Below are 17,219 nucleotides of genomic sequence, written 5' to 3' on the forward strand. Positions count from 1 at the left end.
AAGGGCACCAAACAGCAGCAAGAGCCAGAACAGGCACTGCAGGTCGTGGCTTTGAGACACCAATTCCTACTTCATCTGAGAACCGGGATATAAAGGAAAATTATCAGGCAAGCACAGCTTCTGTGAGAAGGATCTTATCTGGAATGAAAGACAGTGGGATATTATAGAGGGAACACAGGAGCTGAAAGAATTGAGTGTGGTTTGTGGAGCACAAGAGCAGAGGGAGCTGCCCACTCAGCTCCAGGGAATCCTGAGCCTCAGACACTGGGGAAACTGTTCGGAAACAACTCGTCTGCACCGCCCGTGACCCCTGTCAGGCTGCCAGGACCAGGAGCACGAGGGCTGGGATGGCTGGGAATGCCATGGCTGGGTTACAGGGAACAAAACCACGCAGCTCTTCCCTGTCCCTGCACTCCAGGATGCAACCAGGAACCTGCCCAGACCCACAGGCAGGTCCCACTCCTGCCCCTGGGACAGGAATGCAGGGCCAGGGAATGCTCCTCCTGCCACCCCCACACCCCAAACAGGGCTCGGGGGGGCACGGGGGGAACTTCACATGAGAATTCGGTACCAATTCACTGGAATGTTATAAAGCATCACAGAATCATGGAATATCCTGAGCTGGGAGGGACCCCCCAGGATCACCCAGTCCAAGGCCTGGCCCTGCCCAGGACACCCCAACACTCCCCCCTGTCCCTCAGAGCGTTGTCCAAACCCTCCTGGAGCTCTGGCAGCCTTGGGGCCGTGCCCACTGCCCTGGGGAGCCTGGGCAGTGCCCACCACCCTCTGGGGGAAGAACCTTGTCCTCAGATCCACCCTGACCTGGAATGCTGCTGGTTTTACGAGTAGGAATTAATTTACAAACAATGCTCCCTGATGATCCACGGAGGTGTTTTCCCTTCACGCCTCAGAGAAAGGCAGAATTCACAGAAAACATTGTTTTCTGCACTCAAACCCCACGTTTCTCCCCCAGTGGACCAGAACAAAAGATACCCACAGGGAATGTCATCCACAAACCTGTCTGCTCAGCAGAGGGACACGGGGGGGACAGAAACACAACCAGGCACTGGCTCCCTTTTCCCAGCAACGTTCCCTGACAGCATTCCCTCCTTCCCCTGGTGCCCTTTTCCAAGCCACAGCAATCCTCAGGGATGGCATTTTTAAGGAATGGCACTCCTCAGGGATGGCATTCCCAGTGGATGGCACTCCAAGGGGACGGCATTCCCAATGACACTCCCAAGGGAGAGGATTCCCAATGAATGGCACTCCCAATGGATGGCACTCCAAAGGGATGGAATTCTTAAGGAATGGCACTGCTCAGGGGCGGCACTCCCAACGGATGGATGGCACTGCTCAGGGATAGCATTCCCAATGAGTGGCACTCCCAATGGCCAGCAATCCCAATGGATGCCATTGCCAATGGATGGTACTCCAAGGCGATGGCACTCCCAACCAATGGCACTCCCAAAGGTCGGCATTCCCAGCGGACTGCACTGCCAATGCCCGGCATTCCCAACGGACTGCACTGCCAATGCCCGGCATTCCCAGCGGACTGCACTGCCAGTGCCCGGCATTCCCAACGGACTGCACTGCCAATGCCCGGCATTCCCAACGGACTGCACTGCCAATGCCCGGCATTCCCAACGGACTGCACTGCCAATGCCCGACATTCCCAACGGACTGCACTGCCAATGCCCGGCATTCCCAACGGACTGCACTGCCAATGCCCGGCATTCCCAACGGACTGCACTGCCAATGCCCGGCATTCCCAACGGACTGCACTGCCAATGCCCGGCATTCCCAGTGCCCGGCACTCCCGTTCCCTGGCTCGGGGCGCACGGAGCGCCGGGAGCGGCGCCCGGCGGCAGCGGAGTGAAGGTGATCCGGGTCGGCGATCCCACCCCGCGGTGCCGACCCCCGCTGTGACCCCGGGAGCGGCGGCAGGGCCCGGGCCCGGCTCCGCGCGGGGCTGCGGCGGCGCTGCCCCCCCGCCGGCCCGGGGCGAACCCCGCCGCTCGCGGCCCGTGTCCCGCCGTCCCCCGTCCCGCCGGGCCGTACCTCATGTCTGGACGGCCCCTACTCGCGGGCGCGGCCGCGCCGCGGGGCCCGCGGGGCCGGAGGGGCCGGAGCGGCGGCCGGAGCCGCCCCCGCCGGACGCGCCATCGCCGCCCTCGCCCCGTCTGAGCGGGACGGCCCCGCGCGGCCGCCGTACTGACGCGCGCGCACCGCCCCGCCTGACGGGCAGGGCGCGAGACCAATCACGAGCGGGGCAAAGCCGAAGTCCCGCCCCTCCGGCCAATCGCGGCGCTCTGCCTCCTGCCCGCCCCCCCCGCGTGACGGGCAGGACGATGGCCAGTCAGAGAGCCGGAGAGCGGCACGGCCCCGCCCCCTGAGGTGGATCGGGGCTCTGACAGGCGTTCTGTCCGCCCCCCAAGAGTGACGGACAGGGTGCGCCGCCAATCAGAGCCGCGAAAGCCACAGGGCCTCGCCTCCTCCGGCCAATCACGGCTCTGCCAGGCTGAGGGAGCCAGCGCTCGAGGAGCGGAGGGAGCGCCCAGGACCCTCCTCGCCGGCTGCGGGCGGCGCCTTTATTTTGCACACGGCAGTAACTCCTGAGGTAATTCCATGTCTCCTCCCTCTCCACGGCGCTGCCCCTCAGGCCGCGCAGGGCGGCACCGCCGGGCGGCTCCCGCCTCCTCCCTTGGGATGAGCGACAGCCGCGCTGGCCAATCGCAACAAGGCGTTCTTGCCGAGCGGCGGCCACCGCAGCCAATCGGGATCGCCCGCGGGGCCGCCGGGGGCCGTGATTGGGTGGGGGCGGTGCCTGGATCGGAGGCGGAAGTGACGGCTTGTCATGGCAACCGCGGGTGCGTCGGGGTTCTCGGGGTCCCGCAGCCCTGAGAGGCTGCCCGGGGACTTTGTCCTTGTGAACTCGGGTTTACTGTGGTTTCTTTCCTTTCCAAAAGGTTCCTGTGCGCTGAGCACGCCGTACGCCGGGCTGGCACAGAAGCCCAGGAGCCGGAGCTGTGGTTTGTGGTGCGGTGACACGGAAGGGTCCCCGCGTTCCTGCTCGGGGTGTGTTGGCCTTTGCACCGCCCGGGTCTGATGTGGATGGCAAAGAGACCATCGACTGCCGGGGGGCACCCAGCGGGAATTCCTGTGTGCCACTGACTGCCTTTAGACCGGAAGGAGCCTCCAAGAGAGCTAGAGAGGGGCTGCAGGGACAGCACGAGGGAGAATGGCTTCCCACTGAAAGAGGGGAAATTTAGATGGGGTATTGAGAAGGAATTCCTGGCTGGGAGGGTGGGGAGGCCCTGGCCCAGGTTGCCCAGAGAAGCTGTGGCTGCCCCTGGATCCCTGGAAGTGTCCAAGGCCAGGTTGGAGCAACCTGGGCTGGTGGAAGGTGTCCCTGCCCATGGCAGGGGGTGGCACTGGATGGGCTCTAAGGTCCCTTCCAACCCAAACAATTCCATGATTCTGTGATTCTCAACCCTAAGGATTTGCTGTGTTATTTAACAAAACCTGTTGCAGGTGACAGCACATGTTGCCTCATCTGTTGATCTGGTTTAAAACTTCTGGATGACAAAGACTCGAATTGCCTGCAAACAGTTGCTGTTGTTCTTATGGAGTGATTTATTTAGTTTAATAAGGCTTTAATGACCTGTTTGCTCTCTGGACATTCAGACATCACAGTTTGGTCTCTGTGTATTTGTTCAGGTCACTATGAAGGCCTTGTTTGGGCAGCAGAATTCACCTGGAGAGGAAATGACTTTTGTGTTCCAGGAAAGAGTGAGTTCCCATCACAACAGCTCCATTAATCAGGCAGAGGGAGGAGGGAGTTTGGCTGAATGCCACCAGGGAATTGAAGCACTTCAATCTCCTCTAGGCTTGACAAAGAGCTGGTAGAATCCCTGCACACATAGACAGGGAACTGAAGGCAGGAGAGGTGTATTTTATTGTCAGGCAGCACTTGCCAAGTGCTGGATTTCTCTGCAGTTTTCTTGTCCAAGCTTTGAAAACAAGCTCTGCAGGCCTGAAAAATTCACCCTGTGTCCACATCTCCTGGTTGGGTTTTCTGGTCACTGGAAAAGTAGAAACAGAGCTTGGGGAAATGATCAGGTTTGGAGTGTTGGCTGCTGGTGTTTCCTGTCCTCCTGGGAGTTCTTGGCTCTCAGTGGAGACTGGGATCACAATTCCAGCACACACCCACCATGGAAGAACAGGATTGTGCTCCAGTGCCTGGGGCAGCTCTTCAGGAGCTCTCTGGAGCCACAGAATTCAACGTGGCTCATTGAAGACTTTAAAGGAGCAGCACTGAACTCCTTCAGATCATTTCTGGTATCAATCCCAAACCCAAAAGGTGAATCAGGAAGGGGAGGCCTCATTAGCTCAACATTTTTGCAAGGGAGGAAGGCACCACTTGTGGGACTGTTTCTTTGGCACCATTTAGACTGTTGGAATATTGACCTCAGGGAGTTTGTCAGGATTTGAGTCTCAGAGAAGGGGGAAAAAACCCAACAGAAAAATAATGTCACTGTCTGCAGAGGTTTTGTGAGGTCTGGTGACCAGTTTGCAGTAATAGTAGGAATATAATAGTGATAATAATGGTAATATCATAGTGAGAATTACAGTAATAGAACAGTAATAATAATAGTGATACACATGTACTTAAAATGGGGAGGTAAATCCCTTTTCACTGAGGAAACATTCTTGTTCTGCCTGCACAACAGCCTGAGCAGGGGCTGTGGGAAAGTCTGGAGAGGCTCCTGGGAGCACATTCCTGCTCACTGTGCAATGTAACACCTGTAAATCTGTCCTAGGAAAACCTTCCTCCCCCCGGGGACCACGAGGTGAAGGTGCAAGTGAGGGCCTGTGCCCTGAGCTTGGTGGACACAAAGGTATTTCCCCGGGGTTTGATGAAGGCTGGGGGTGTTTGTGGTCTCCAGGGCCTTGGCTGGGGAGTGGCCCAGTCCCATCTCTGCCATCTGAGGCTGTGCAGAGGCACAGCATTGCTGGGGGGCTCCTGCATGGCTCTAAATCAAAAGCACCTGTGACTGGGGTGCTCATTCATGGGGACAGGTCAGCTGGCACGTGGGAGTTCTCCTGCAGGAAACTCCTCTTATCTTCCCCTGCACTCCCCAGTCCCACGTTGTCTTGCCTGGTAATAACCCTGTGGTTTTATTTTTTAAATGCTTCTGAATTTAAATACAGAAAATCAGTGCCAAGGTTTAACATGAATTGAGGAAAGTGTGTCCTTTTTTCCCTGGATAACATTCTGGGAATGGCCCAGCCTCCTTCCTGGGATGATCAAACACTGTGAGATGATTATAAATATGCACATTTAGAGCCTCAGTAAGTGTTGTAACCACTGTTTTAATTTAGCTTCTGTCAGAAATTAAGCTGAAGAAGGAACTCGTGCCTGTGGGACGAGAGATTTCTGGAGTGGTGCTGGAAGGTGAGTCAGTGGCATTGTCTGGGGAGGGGGAGCAGGAGTTAGGAGCAGGAATTGGATCTGGCCATCCAGAACACATAAATCCTGTTTGTACAGGACACCTTTATGGCAGGAAGTTCTCTCACAGTGCATCTGCTGCCCTGGGGATCCACCTGTGGGTGCAGTTCCAGCCTGGCTCCCTCAGACTCCCCCCTGTGTCCCTGCATGGGACTGAGTGTGGATGAGGTGCCAAAGTTTAGGGAATTCAACATTTGGGTTGAATTTGGGTGGGGTGTGTGTAATTAATAAATTATTTATTTTCCCTAGCAGTGTGTATTTAGTTTTTTGAGCTAGTGAGAAGCAGAGCTTTCAAGTGCACGTTCCATTTCACTATAAACATTTCTCTTCTCTCCTTTCCCCCCTCTCCTGGTGAGCTGGGAGCAAGGTGACCTTTTTCCAGCCAGATGATGAAGTGGTGGGTAAGTCAATGCCTGTTGGCCTCATCAACTGACACAACCAGAAATCTTCTTACAACGAATGGCTGAGGTGATAAGAACTGTTAAAGCTACATCTGACCTGTGTTTTCAAAGATTCAGCTGGTGTCATGTGAACAAACTCTTGCAAATGAGAATTCTGTTCTAGAGGTTTCTCCTAGGGTTTGAAATACTGTGTTAACCACCAAAATGTGAATGGTGCTTTAGGAGAGAGGAGATGTCTCTTAGGGACATTCTTTCAGACCTGTTTATGTTTTGTGTGCTAAATTAAAGGATTAGAGGGTGGCTGAAGTTCTGAAGGTGGGACACAGTGGACAGTAAGAATGTGTGTTTGGAGATTGTGGCCCTTCCTGCCTCATTCCCTCATTGCACAGGAACTGCTGTTGGCAGCTCCCATAGACTGATAATTCCATGGATAAACCCTGGAGAGAGCTGCAGGTGTGGACAGTTACTGTAGGGGGGCCGTTTTTACTGGCAATTAGGAAAGACTGGAAGTAGCAGCCAAATTTGCTGAGGATTTAAGGTCTCAATGGAGTGTAAGGTTTGGGGAAAAAGGGAATGGTTTTCCCTGGGGGGGAGGGGACATTTATTGAGGAGGTTGATTGGATGCCAGAACCTCCTGTTCAGGAACCTCCTGTGGCCAGAGGAGGGAAAAGCTCTGCCATGACCAGGATGGGGATCTTTTTATTTCTGCCTACTCTGGGTGTGCTCTCTCTGCCTTCCCTGAGTGCCTTGTTTGCCCTTCAGTTCTCTGCTCTATTCCAGCTTTTTAACACACTCACACATTCCTGTGTGTTCTTCCTCTGCTTCCTTCTGTCCCTTCTGTGCTGCCTTTGCAACCCACGAGTGCAGGGATGGGGCTGGGAGGGGAGAGGGCCCTGGGGGGGCTGCTCTGGGCCTGTTTCCTCCTCTGGGAGCCACAGCCTGGAGTGGAGCTGGGAACACTCAGTGTGAAATGGGTTCAGACATCACCTGACAATCCCAAAATGCCGTTTGAAGCCCCTCTGGAACTGCCCTGTGCCCATGGACACTGCAGGGGCCAGGTTTTCTTGCCTGTCACAAACGTGCCCAGAGGTGACTGAACCCACCCCAAGGGGGCCCAGGGGTTTCCTCAGGAGCTGGTTTGGTTAGAACTGATGCTGGTGTGAAATTCAAGGTCTGTGTTCCTTTCCCTTCAGGAATTTTACCTCTGGATTCTGAGGAGTCTGGTCTCTGTGAAGTTATCCTGGTTCACGAGCATTATTTGGGTATGTAGATCATATATTTTGCTAATATTTATACTTTGGGTCAGCTTTTCTGACAGGGAGCTCATTCCCCTGGGCCTCTGGGCACACTCCTTCCATTCCAACATTCCAGCTGCTCCACCTGGTCACAGAGGTTTGAACTCTCAGTGCTCCCAAGGGCTTTCTCTTTGAAGTTTAATGGGTTCATGTTGGGCCCAAATCACACAAATTGACTTTGGTTTTTTCCTTTTTCTTTTTTTTCTCCCCTCTACCTTCCCTTTTTTATTGCTTCATTGTTGTTACACTTTTTCCTCACCTCATCTGTCACAAAATTTGCTGAGGAGAAATTTGCTTTTCCTCACTTTGACTCAGTCCATGAATATCACAGATTAACAGATGGGACGAAGTGAACAGACTAGAGGCTGGAGAAAGGAATTTTTCAGGGAATGAGGATTAGGGAAAGCCTAGTTTGGAAACATTCTCTTCAATTATTGTGAATTTCCAGTTTTCCCTTTCTGGGCATAGTTTGCTTTAATGAGTAGGGTACTAAATTTGAGAGTGTCTGTGCTTCTCCCAGCAGTTTGTTACTGAGCAAACTGCTCTTCTGCTCAAATTTTGTTCTGCCCAGAGAAGCTGTGACTGACCCTGGATCCCTGCAAGTGTCCCAGGCCAGGTTGGACAGGGCTTGGAGCAACCTGGGCTGATGGAATGTGTCCCTGCCCATGGCAGGGGGTGGGATGGATGATCTTTAAGGTCTCTCCCAACCCAAACCACTCTGGGGCTCTGTGACTGTAAATCAGTTTGTACTGTGTTTCTGTGAGTGTCCATGAATTCCAGCTATGTAGTTAGGAGATGACCCCTTTAAACTTGGTTATACCAAAATTAAATCCCTGCTTTTATTGGGTAAAAGGTGGTAAGATATCTTCTCCTTGTTTTTTTTTTAAATACATGAGAGGGAAACAAGCATTGTTGACGTTGCCCTGTTTGCAGCTGGAACCCTCCTGAGCAGCTGGGACAGGGCAGGGCTTTCCTGGGTGCTTTTGCCGTGTTTTGATTGTTTGTTTGTGTGTTCTCCCCCAGTGCAGAAGCCAGAGAAGGTTTGCTGGGTGGTTTTGCCATGTTTTGATTGTTTGTTTGTGTGTTCTCCCCCCAGTGCAGAAGCCAGAGAAGGTTTGCTGGGTGCTTTTGCCGTGTTTTGATTGTTTGTTTGTGTGTTCTCCCCCCAGTGCAGAAGCCAGAGAAGGTTTGCTGGGTGCTTTTGCCATGTTTTGATTGTTTGTTTGTGTGTTCTCCCCCCAGTGCAGAAGCCAGAGAAGGTTTGCTGGGCTGCAGCAGCCGGGACGGTGCGGGATGGACTCCGGGCCTACACAGCCCTGCACTACCTGGCCCAGGCCTCTCCTGGGACAACTGTGCTCGTGCTGGATGGAGCCAGTGTAGGTACCAGCTGGGCAGTGACTGCAGGGACACCACATCCCTCTGCTGGGAATAACTGGCTGAGCACCAGAGCCTCGGGATTTCGGACACCTGCACTTCCCAAGGCTTCTGCCTCACTGCTGGCAGTGAATGGATTCATAGGAAAGGCTTTCCCACATCAGATCCTGAGCCAGGAGTTCCATCCTGCCTGCTGTGTGGGGAGGGTTTTCTGCTGTTGTACAGTGACACAGTTTTACCCTGAGCCCTCAGGTATAACTTCAGGGAAGTTATACCTGAAGGTATAACTTCAGACTGGAATGAAGTTCCAGTCTGAAGTTATACCTTATTTTTCACTCCTTTCCCACCTCTGCTTTTTAACTTTCCTTGGCAATAAATAATTTGATTTGCATCCCTGCAGTCCTCATTGCTAATGGAGACATGGAGCTTCCTCAGCCAAGGTCCTGTAATGGAAACACAGCTGGGGCTTTTCCTTGGAGCATTTCTTCCTCCAGCAGGTCCCAAAGCTCCGAGTTCCGATTGCAGGGAAGGTGGTTGTGGTAATTAAAGTAGAATCTGAGCTATTCTGCTGAAGAGGAGAACCAGTGAATGACTGAAAGTTTGCTCAGAGCTTCCCAGTCACTGAAAAGACCTTTTTTGGCCTCACGTAGGACAGGAGCAGATCTGTGAATGTTCAATTCTTGGTTCAGCTGTGTTTTGTTGCAGGAGTGAGTTCATTTCTGGATACTCCCCTGACTTCTCCTGAATGGCCTTTGTGATCTCGTTGTTCTTAAAGGGCATCAAATTGCTGCTGTAGGTGAATAAATTAATGAATTAATGAACGAATCTGCTTTTCCCCCCTGCAGCCCTTCGGCACCATCGCGGTTCAGCTGGCCCAGCACAGAGGGGCCAAAGTCATCTGCACTGCCCACAGCCTGGAGGACAAGCAGTTCCTGGAGAGGCTCAGGCCTCCCGTGGGTAAGTTTGATCCTTCACTTTATCCTAAAGGATGTCTCAAAATAGTTCTTTTCTGTCTGGTCTAGAGACTTATTTCAGTAGCTGAAAACTGAAACGAAAATTGGTAAATAGTCTAATTAAATAGTTCTCAAGTTACTTCGGTGCTCCATAGGTGTTTCATTTCTGGTTTAGGTGTCTCTTTTGGCATTTTTATTCTCCATTTGAATTGTAATGACTGTCAGGGCTTTCCAGTAGTGCTCAAGTGCTGGTTTTAGGTGCAATCCTCAAGAAGGCTTTTCATCTGACACAGTGGTTGCTGTGAGCAGAAGGAAGGGTTCCTAACTCAGCAGGATCCCAGTGTGGGATCCAGGTCCCTGAGTCAGAGGCCAGGTGTGACCACAGGCCTGACATCCAGTGCTCATCAGCCCCACTTTCCAACCAGGAGTACCTTCCAGGCTGGGCTGAGCTCAGTCTCAGGTGCTGTCACACCTGGACCTGGACACTCCAGGCTCTGCCTTTTCCTCTTTCTAAACAAGCTTGGCCTTGCACACAATCCTTGTGTTATTCCCTGACTTCTTCTCTTTGATACCTCAGTTTTGGGGGTTTATTCCCTGATAAGTAATGGTGCCACTTGGACTACAGGACAATACTCCTGGAGTCTTTTCTGATCAAAGTTGTCCTTATTTCAATGTTGCATTGTGGAGGAAAGTGGAATACCTCTTTGTTCAGGCAGTTTTAAAGGAAAGGATGGCACTGCCAGGTCTGGTGGGATTGCAGGGCAGTGAACAGAGGTTAGAACTGGTGCCTGTTTCCTCCCCAAAATCCAGGGTGCTGCAGTTCAGTCACTGTGTTCAGTTGTCAGTGGATGATTTTTGTTGGCATCCAAGGAAGTGTACAGAAAAGCAGCTGTAAAAAGTGCCTTGGGTAGCCAGTTATCAAATGTGCATCAGCCCAAACATGCAGGGGTTGGGGTGAGATGCCATTCCCAGGTGGGTTCAGTCCCTGGGCTCTCCCCCCTCTCTATTGCTGTTGGCAAACCTGCCTTCCCAGGAGAGCTGGAGCAGTGTTCCCATCTCCCTGTGGCTCCCAGTGCCTCCCCAGCCCGGGCACTGGTGCTCTGCAGGTGCACAGGGCACTGCCTCGGGGACACTGTGTGAGCACAGGGCTCAAAGGAGCTGGAGCTGCTCCCCAGACACAGAGTTCCTGCCAAATTCCATCCCCTCCCGGGAGCACAGACAGCCCAGTGTGCCCTCCACACATCTGCAGGGCTGGGGGGAGTTTCCAGGGAGCTCTTCCAGAGGCTCTGGAGGCTCAGAATGCTGCAGGAAGCAGAGCCTGGTGTTACACAAGAGCATTTCTGCTGCCTGACCTGAATGATCCTCCACAGGGAACTGCAAAGCTTTTTTGTTGGGAATGCAGGACCTGGCAGACTCATTTCTCTGGAGTTCTTATTTATATTTTTATTACCTCTATTTTTTTGCAACTTGCCAAAAAAGCCCTATTTTTCCTTGTTCCAGAAGCCTCTTTTACTGTACTCCAGACATGACAGACATCAGAACTGAAGGATTTTTGGGAATGCTGGTGATGTGCAGAGGTTTGGTACACCAGGGTCAAAGACAAAACACCTAAATCTTCCCTTTGCAATATTTTATGGGTATATTTTGCTAATGATATGAAAAATTCATGAGCTAAGGAAGGACTTGGCAATTTTATTCTCCCAGCCCTGCCAGCACATTCCAGTCTGACTCTGGCAGAGCTGCTTTTTGCAGCAGTTTTGAGTTCAGTTGAAGTTCAGCAGTTTTAAGTTTTAATGTTAATATCAAATAAAGGCTCTGAGTAACCCAAGCTCTAAGTGGCTCCTCATGTCCGTGGGTGGAAATTTTTCAGTTCTGTGCTCGTTTAGTGGGTTTTTTGGGAGTTTTTTAGCAACAGTCTCTCAGTTTTCAGTGAGCAGCAGTTTGTGTTGGGCATAACAAGCTGCTCCATGGAATGGTTGGGAGGGGGGAATTATAGTTGCAACTTCAAATAAAGAAATAGAACTTGGGTACAGCTTTAAAGAGAGAAACAGTTTGAGTGTGAAAGCAAAAAGGCTCAGGGTTTGTGTTTGGGTTTTTGGGGTTTGTTTTTAATAAATCTGATCCCTGTGCCTGAAGTAGAAGTTCCTGGTAATGTTTAAGGATTTGTATTTAGACCAACAGGATGGGGCTTTTTATGTCTTCAGTAATCTCTGCAGTAAATATAATAATAGGATGAAGGAGGGGACTGTAACTGATTTTGACATTTTAATGCCCCGTGTTTGAGACTCGAGACAGAATATTCCATTAATAATGTGATGAGTTCCTTTTGGAAACACAAGAAAAAAAGAATATATACATACACAGATGTTTCTTCTGTTCCCTGGGATACCCCATTCTTTTTTTTTTTTTAGTTTGATTTGTGTGATGATTTTTTTTTTCTGTAACACCAACATTGAGCTTTCAGGGGGGGCCTTTCTGGCTCCCCTGAGCACAGTCAATAAAGCCCCAGCACATCCTTTGGGTGACAGCTTTTAAACTTGGCAGCTGAACTTCCTGGGGGGGGGAGCAAACCCTGGGAGAAGCTGGGAAATCCTGGGACTTCTGCTTCTCCCAGAGGTGATGGAAGAGAGAAACTGCAGTTTTGCCAGTGAGAATAACGTGACTTTGGAAGTTGTGCAGGTCACAGAAGGAGGAACTGAACTGATTTTCAAATGCTTTGTGAAAAGTGTATAACTTACAAAGGATTATAAAAAACTATATTAGTTTGTTCTCAGCCTTTGCCACAGTGGAGTGAAATTTTTCCAGCATTATTTAGGAAGGAACTTGACCAGGATTCTGATAAGTGGAGTTTGAAGCACTGTGCTGAGTTAAGGAACAAAACTAAGCAGAAATCAGAAAACAGTCAAACTGGTGAAACTCTGGCCTTTCTTTGTCATAGTCAGGCTCTGGGTCCACAAAATCAGAATTGTTCTCACAAAGTGAGAGTATTTGCAGAGGTTTTATACCTTGTCAAATTGCCGTGATAAGAACAACCTTTTAAGAAACTGAGAAGGATATTATGGGGTTTTGTTTGCACATGGGGAATGTGACTACCATTAATTAATTAATTAATTATGCCATCTTTATTACACTATGACCACATGTTCTCTTTAATTAATGACCTGGAGAGTCATTTCCAGGTTAAAACCATCAGGCAGCCATGGGATGTAAGGTCATCCCTGCTGTGGGATCAGTTCTGTAGGGTAAGGGAAGCTGTGCTGGGAGAGCTCACCCAAAGCTTTGCTGCTGTGGTTGTTCCAGAGGTAATGGGAAATAAAAAGCCTCCTTATCTTTTGGCCACTCCTTGGCTTCAGTAACACAGCTGGGCACTCCAGGACCTGGTAGTTTTGAAGGGCCAAGAAGAGTAGCAAAGAATGAACTTACAGAAGGATTCCTAGAGCACCACGTGTTGTCCTTTTGGGCCCAACAGATTTGTGAGTCTCACTTCTGCATTCCTGGTTTTGGTGTGGATTTTGCACTGGGTTGTAAAAGGGAAAAGAATGATGGGCAGGGGTTTTGACTTTTTTTCTGACTCAGCTGCAGCCCAGAAGGCTCCTGTTGTACTGGGAATGTAAACTCTGCATTTTCCCTGGAGTTACCCCCGTGTCCCCCTCTTGCAGCCCGGGTGATCGACGTGGCCCACGGCAAGATAGACGTGGCTGAGAGCTGCCTGGAGGAGACAGGAGGGCTGGGAGTGCACATCGTGCTGGATGCTGGAGGTATTGGAGTGCACATTGTGCTGGATGCTGGAGGTATTCCCTGGGGAGGGCTGGGAGTGCACATTGTGCTGGATGCTGGAGATGTTGGAGTGCACATTGTGCTGGATGCTGGAGGTATTCCCTGGGGAGGGCTGGGAGTGCACATCGTGCTGGATGCTGGAGGTATTCCCTGGGGGAAGGCTGGGATTGGACATTGTGCTGGATGCTGGAGGTATTGGAGTGCACATTGTGCTGGATGCTGGAGGTATTCCCTGGGGAGGGCTGGGAGTGGACACTGTGCTGGATGCTGGAGGTATTCCCTGTGGGAAGATTGGGAGTGGACACTGTGCTGGATGCTGGAGGTACTGGAGTGGACACTGTGCTGGATGCTGGAGGTACTGGAGTGGACACTGTGCTGGATGCTGGAGGTACTGGAGTGGACACTGTGCTGGATGCTGGAGGTACTGGAGTGGACACTGTGCTGGATGCTGGAGGTATTCCCAGCGGGAAAGCTGCTCCTCCCACCACCACTGCCTTGGGCTTTCCAGCATTATTGGCAAGGAATGTGGCTGGGAGCTGCACCACTTCCTAGGCTTTTATTCTTTAGCTAGTTTATTCCATAGCCCTCCTTGTGTCACCCTCTAGTGGAAGCTGCTGAATTCAGCTGAAATCTTCCTCTGTTTGAAAGTGAAAATAAAACAAATGTGTTCACAGCATAGGGCTGTGACATCACTGTTTCTGCTGCCTCGTTTTAATACAAAAATTACCCAAAATTGCCAGCACTGGCAACCTGTGCTCTGAACCAACTCTAATGGTTGGAAACTCTGAAGTTACTATTCAGTCATAAAAGATATGATTCTGAATAAAGTATTTAAAATATAAAGTGTATAAAGCATACAAAATATTCAGAGTACAAATAAAATAGGAAATTCAGAGTTTTCAACTGTTTTCAGCTGAAATACCTGAAGAACTTCTTGGGAGTTCCACTGAAATGTGTGGAAATAGATTTATACTGGATTTTCTAAATTCTCCTTTGCTGAGCTCAGATGAATTTATTCTTCCTCCCCAGTGAAATTATATAGTGCTGAAGATGAATCAGCTTCCAAATCCCAGCTGCTGCCTCACAAGCACGACATCATCACTCTGCTTGGGGTTGGGGGACACTGGATAACAACAGAAAAAAACCTTCAGGTAAAGATACCTGTGGCAGCAAGTAGCTTGTACACAGAATATGTAGATATATATACAGAAAACTATGACTTAAACCTGTAAATATTACCAGTTTCCTCAGTTTTAAGGATGGGCAAGGGGTGATTTTTTTCTCTGTTTTAACCATCTGTATAAATAACCACTCAACCTTTATTTTTTTAGGGGGAAAAGTAACTAAATGACATTTCTCTTCCATTTGCTTAAGCTGGATCCTCCAGACAGCCATTCCTTGTTCCTTAAAGGAGCCACGGTGTCCTTCCTGAATGATGAGATCTGGAACTTGTCCAATGTGCAGCAAGGGAAGTATCTCTATATCCTTTTGGGGGGCACTTGGAATTCTGGCCTTGAAAATGTCTGAACAAGCTCTGCTGCAATAGAAAACACCTTTTCTGGGACAAAAAAGGCAATATTTTGGTTCAAATTTGAAGCAGTTAGTTGAAGATTTAATTCTCTAAGTTTTTTATATTATGCAAGTGAAACTCTGGCATGATTTGTGTTGTTCTTTTGGGCATTGGATGCATCATCTGTAAACTTCATGGAGTCAAGGTCACTGCAGAAGTGCAAATATTTTGGCTTCTTACTATTCCCTTCTTTGCAATGTACATAAAATGTACTTATTTGTTAATGTACCCAGAATGCATGGAGGGAAGACATGGGTGTGGGAAAAGGAATGATGGGAAAAGGAATGCCTTCTAAATTTGGGCTGGAGCAGCTGGACTGAGCTCCCTGAGCATCACATTTCCAGTCCTGGAAGGTTTGTGTGGGTTTGGATTTAAGGACCTGTGTATCTTGTGAAATTCTGGAGCACCTGGCATTAGTGTCTGAAGAAATCACAAGCTGATGGCTTTTTAAAGGACTCAAATAACAACCAGATTGCTCTTAAAATGAAGGATGAACCTTATTTTTTGAGTTTCCTACAAAGCCTAAATACAGCCCCATCTGTTGTGCTGTCCTGGGTGTTACTCATCAACTCACAGATGGCAGCTCTGCTCCAAGAATTCCCAGGCTCTCCTGTGTTCCCAGTTGTATTTTGATTTATTTTGGGTGCCTGTATGAATAGTCAGGGCAGTTATCTGGTCCCAAAGTCTGTCCTCTTCATCCTGCACAGAAAATGCCATTGATTAGCTGATTAATGATTGATTAATGTTGTACTAGTGCAGGCTGCACTTGTATTTCATATTGAATATTTTTATATTGAAAGAATTGAAATATCCCATATTTCATTTCTTCATCCTATTGCGGGAAAAGTCTCTCATATAGAAACAAGTGCAAAAATCTGATCTAAAGATTGGAATTGAGATTCATTTTCCTTTTGCCTGGATCCTGCTGGGCTTGTATCAGTCCAGGGCTCTGACCAGCAAACGTGATTATTTAGAGGTTTCTCTCCAGCTCTGTTGTTCCTTGACAGTCCTCTTGGATACCCATCCTAGAAGATATCATGGAGAAATTATCAAGTGGCGTTTTCAGGTGAGAGATCTCAGGGGGGTTGTGGGTTTTTTTACTTCAGCATTAGGAGCAGAAAACTCTTGCCAGCTCTAACACTCCTGAGAAGAGCTTCAGGAGAGAGGAACACTCCCATAACGAGGTGGGATCCCTTCCCTCGAAGCAGGATAACTGTTGCTGTTGAGCAAAACCCTCACCACCACCCCTTTTTCCCCCCCTCTAAGGATATACTTTTATTAAATTCTGTTTGCTTTTAGGGCTTTTCCCTCCTCCTGTGCACTCGAGCAAAGCTATAAAACTTTTATTTTGTTTAAGGAGTGAGGTTTACACAGTGAAAGTAAAGTCTGTCCTGTGACATCCCCGTTGATCTGAGTGTGCTCAGCAGACACTTTTACTCTTTCCCTTTAGGCCTCAGCTGGATGAACCCATCCCACTGTACGAGGCCAAAGTTTCTATGGAAATTGTTCAGAAGAATCAAGCCAGAAAAAGACAAGTCATCCAGTTCTGACAGGCAATCTCCTCATTTCTGAGCCTGTGGGAGACAAAGAAACGTAATATATTTGTGGAGTGAATCATTGTACACTTTCAGACAGTTCTGTAACCAGAATTTAAACATCCTTTGTACCTCAGCACAAATGGTCTCGAAGCTCCTGCGACTTCAGGGGTTTTTTTAATCCACATGAGCAGAATGTTCCCATCAGCAGCTTCCAAAGAAGCAGCCTTGACCTACAGATCTTGTCTGCCCTGCCCCAGTTACAAACATCAGTAACATCTACAGCCAAACCCAGCTGCTGTTGGGTTTCAACCGTAAGAAATTAAAGAGGAAAAAAAAAATCATCCAGAACCACAATTTATCTGTCTTCTGTCACTCACTGGATTTGGAGCAGGTTCCTGATAAATGATGCATGGGCAGTGTATGAAAACAGGAGGAAATCTGATTGTACTGCTCCTGTGATGTAATGCAGCCCCAAAAAGAAGTGATGCTGTCATGCACGTGTGTACACACGTGTCTGAAGCGTGTGAACCCTCCCTTAGTGCCACAGTTCTTCTGAAACCTTGTACCCAACTGTTGATTTTTATCTGATGTTGCTCATTTGAGCCTAAGTGTTTGCAATATAAAGCAGACCACAGGAAACAAGAAATTAAAAAAATTTAAAAAATTAAAAAAAAAAAAAACCTGACAAGACTGCCAAAGAAAGATATTTTTTTTCTTTTATTAAATCTTTTGCCAGTAGCTATGTTGATCCTAAGTACCTCTTTATGCCTCTTGAACTACATGTATTTACAATCATTTATTT

General features: G+C 49.3%; 2 protein-coding genes across 11 annotated transcripts in view; one reads left to right on the plus strand and one right to left on the minus strand.

Annotated features, from left to right (window-relative positions):
* The window catches only part of ITSN1 (intersectin 1), a 100,111-nt gene extending 97,904 nt beyond the window's left edge, over positions 1-2,207 (minus strand). For all 6 annotated transcript variants that reach the window (XM_064647162.1, XM_064647160.1, XM_064647161.1 and 3 more), the window contains exon 1: positions 2,059-2,207. The gene's annotated coding sequence lies outside the window, so the exon portion shown is untranslated. The remainder of the gene's footprint in view (positions 1-2,058) is intronic.
* Positions 2,208-2,463: 256 nt separating this feature from the next.
* Positions 2,464-16,771, plus strand: CRYZL1 (crystallin zeta like 1). Of its 5 annotated transcripts, none has more exons than XM_064647180.1 (15): positions 2,464-2,617; positions 2,967-3,075; positions 3,718-3,789; positions 4,821-4,898; positions 5,383-5,455; positions 5,866-5,910; positions 7,104-7,172; positions 8,448-8,581; positions 9,425-9,536; positions 13,192-13,323; positions 13,372-13,452; positions 14,339-14,460; positions 14,684-14,789; positions 15,900-15,945; positions 16,330-16,771. In XM_064647180.1, exons 3-15 carry the CDS (start codon positions 3,724-3,726, stop codon positions 16,427-16,429), a joined length of 1,164 nt encoding a protein of 387 aa, XP_064503250.1. In that variant the 5' UTR covers positions 2,464-2,617; positions 2,967-3,075; positions 3,718-3,723; the 3' UTR covers positions 16,430-16,771. The 5 variants fall into 5 exon arrangements, with proteins under 5 accessions (XP_064503250.1, XP_064503249.1, XP_064503251.1 ...); XM_064647179.1 differs by having other exon boundaries at positions 2,967-3,036; XM_064647181.1 differs by having other exon boundaries at positions 2,967-3,029.
* The last annotated feature ends 448 nt before the right edge of the window (positions 16,772-17,219 follow it).

This window comes from Pseudopipra pipra, chromosome 2 (genome assembly GCF_036250125.1).
Source record: "Pseudopipra pipra isolate bDixPip1 chromosome 2, bDixPip1.hap1, whole genome shotgun sequence".
Taxonomy (NCBI): domain Eukaryota; kingdom Metazoa; phylum Chordata; class Aves; order Passeriformes; family Pipridae; genus Pseudopipra; species Pseudopipra pipra.

What these genes read in the sequence shown, in the direction of transcription:
- CRYZL1 (XM_064647180.1), top strand. Translation starts at nt 3,724, where the DNA reads ATGAAGGCCTTGTTTGGGCAGCAGAATTCACCTGGAGAGGAAATGACT. An exon ending in GCAGCAAGGGAAGTATCTCT is followed by an intron (nt 14,790 to 15,899) that starts ATATCCTTTTGG and finishes CCTCTTGGATAC; the next exon opens with CCATCCTAGAAGATATCATG. An exon ending in TTATCAAGTGGCGTTTTCAG is followed by an intron (nt 15,946 to 16,329) that starts GTGAGAGATCTC and finishes CTTTCCCTTTAG; the next exon opens with GCCTCAGCTGGATGAACCCA.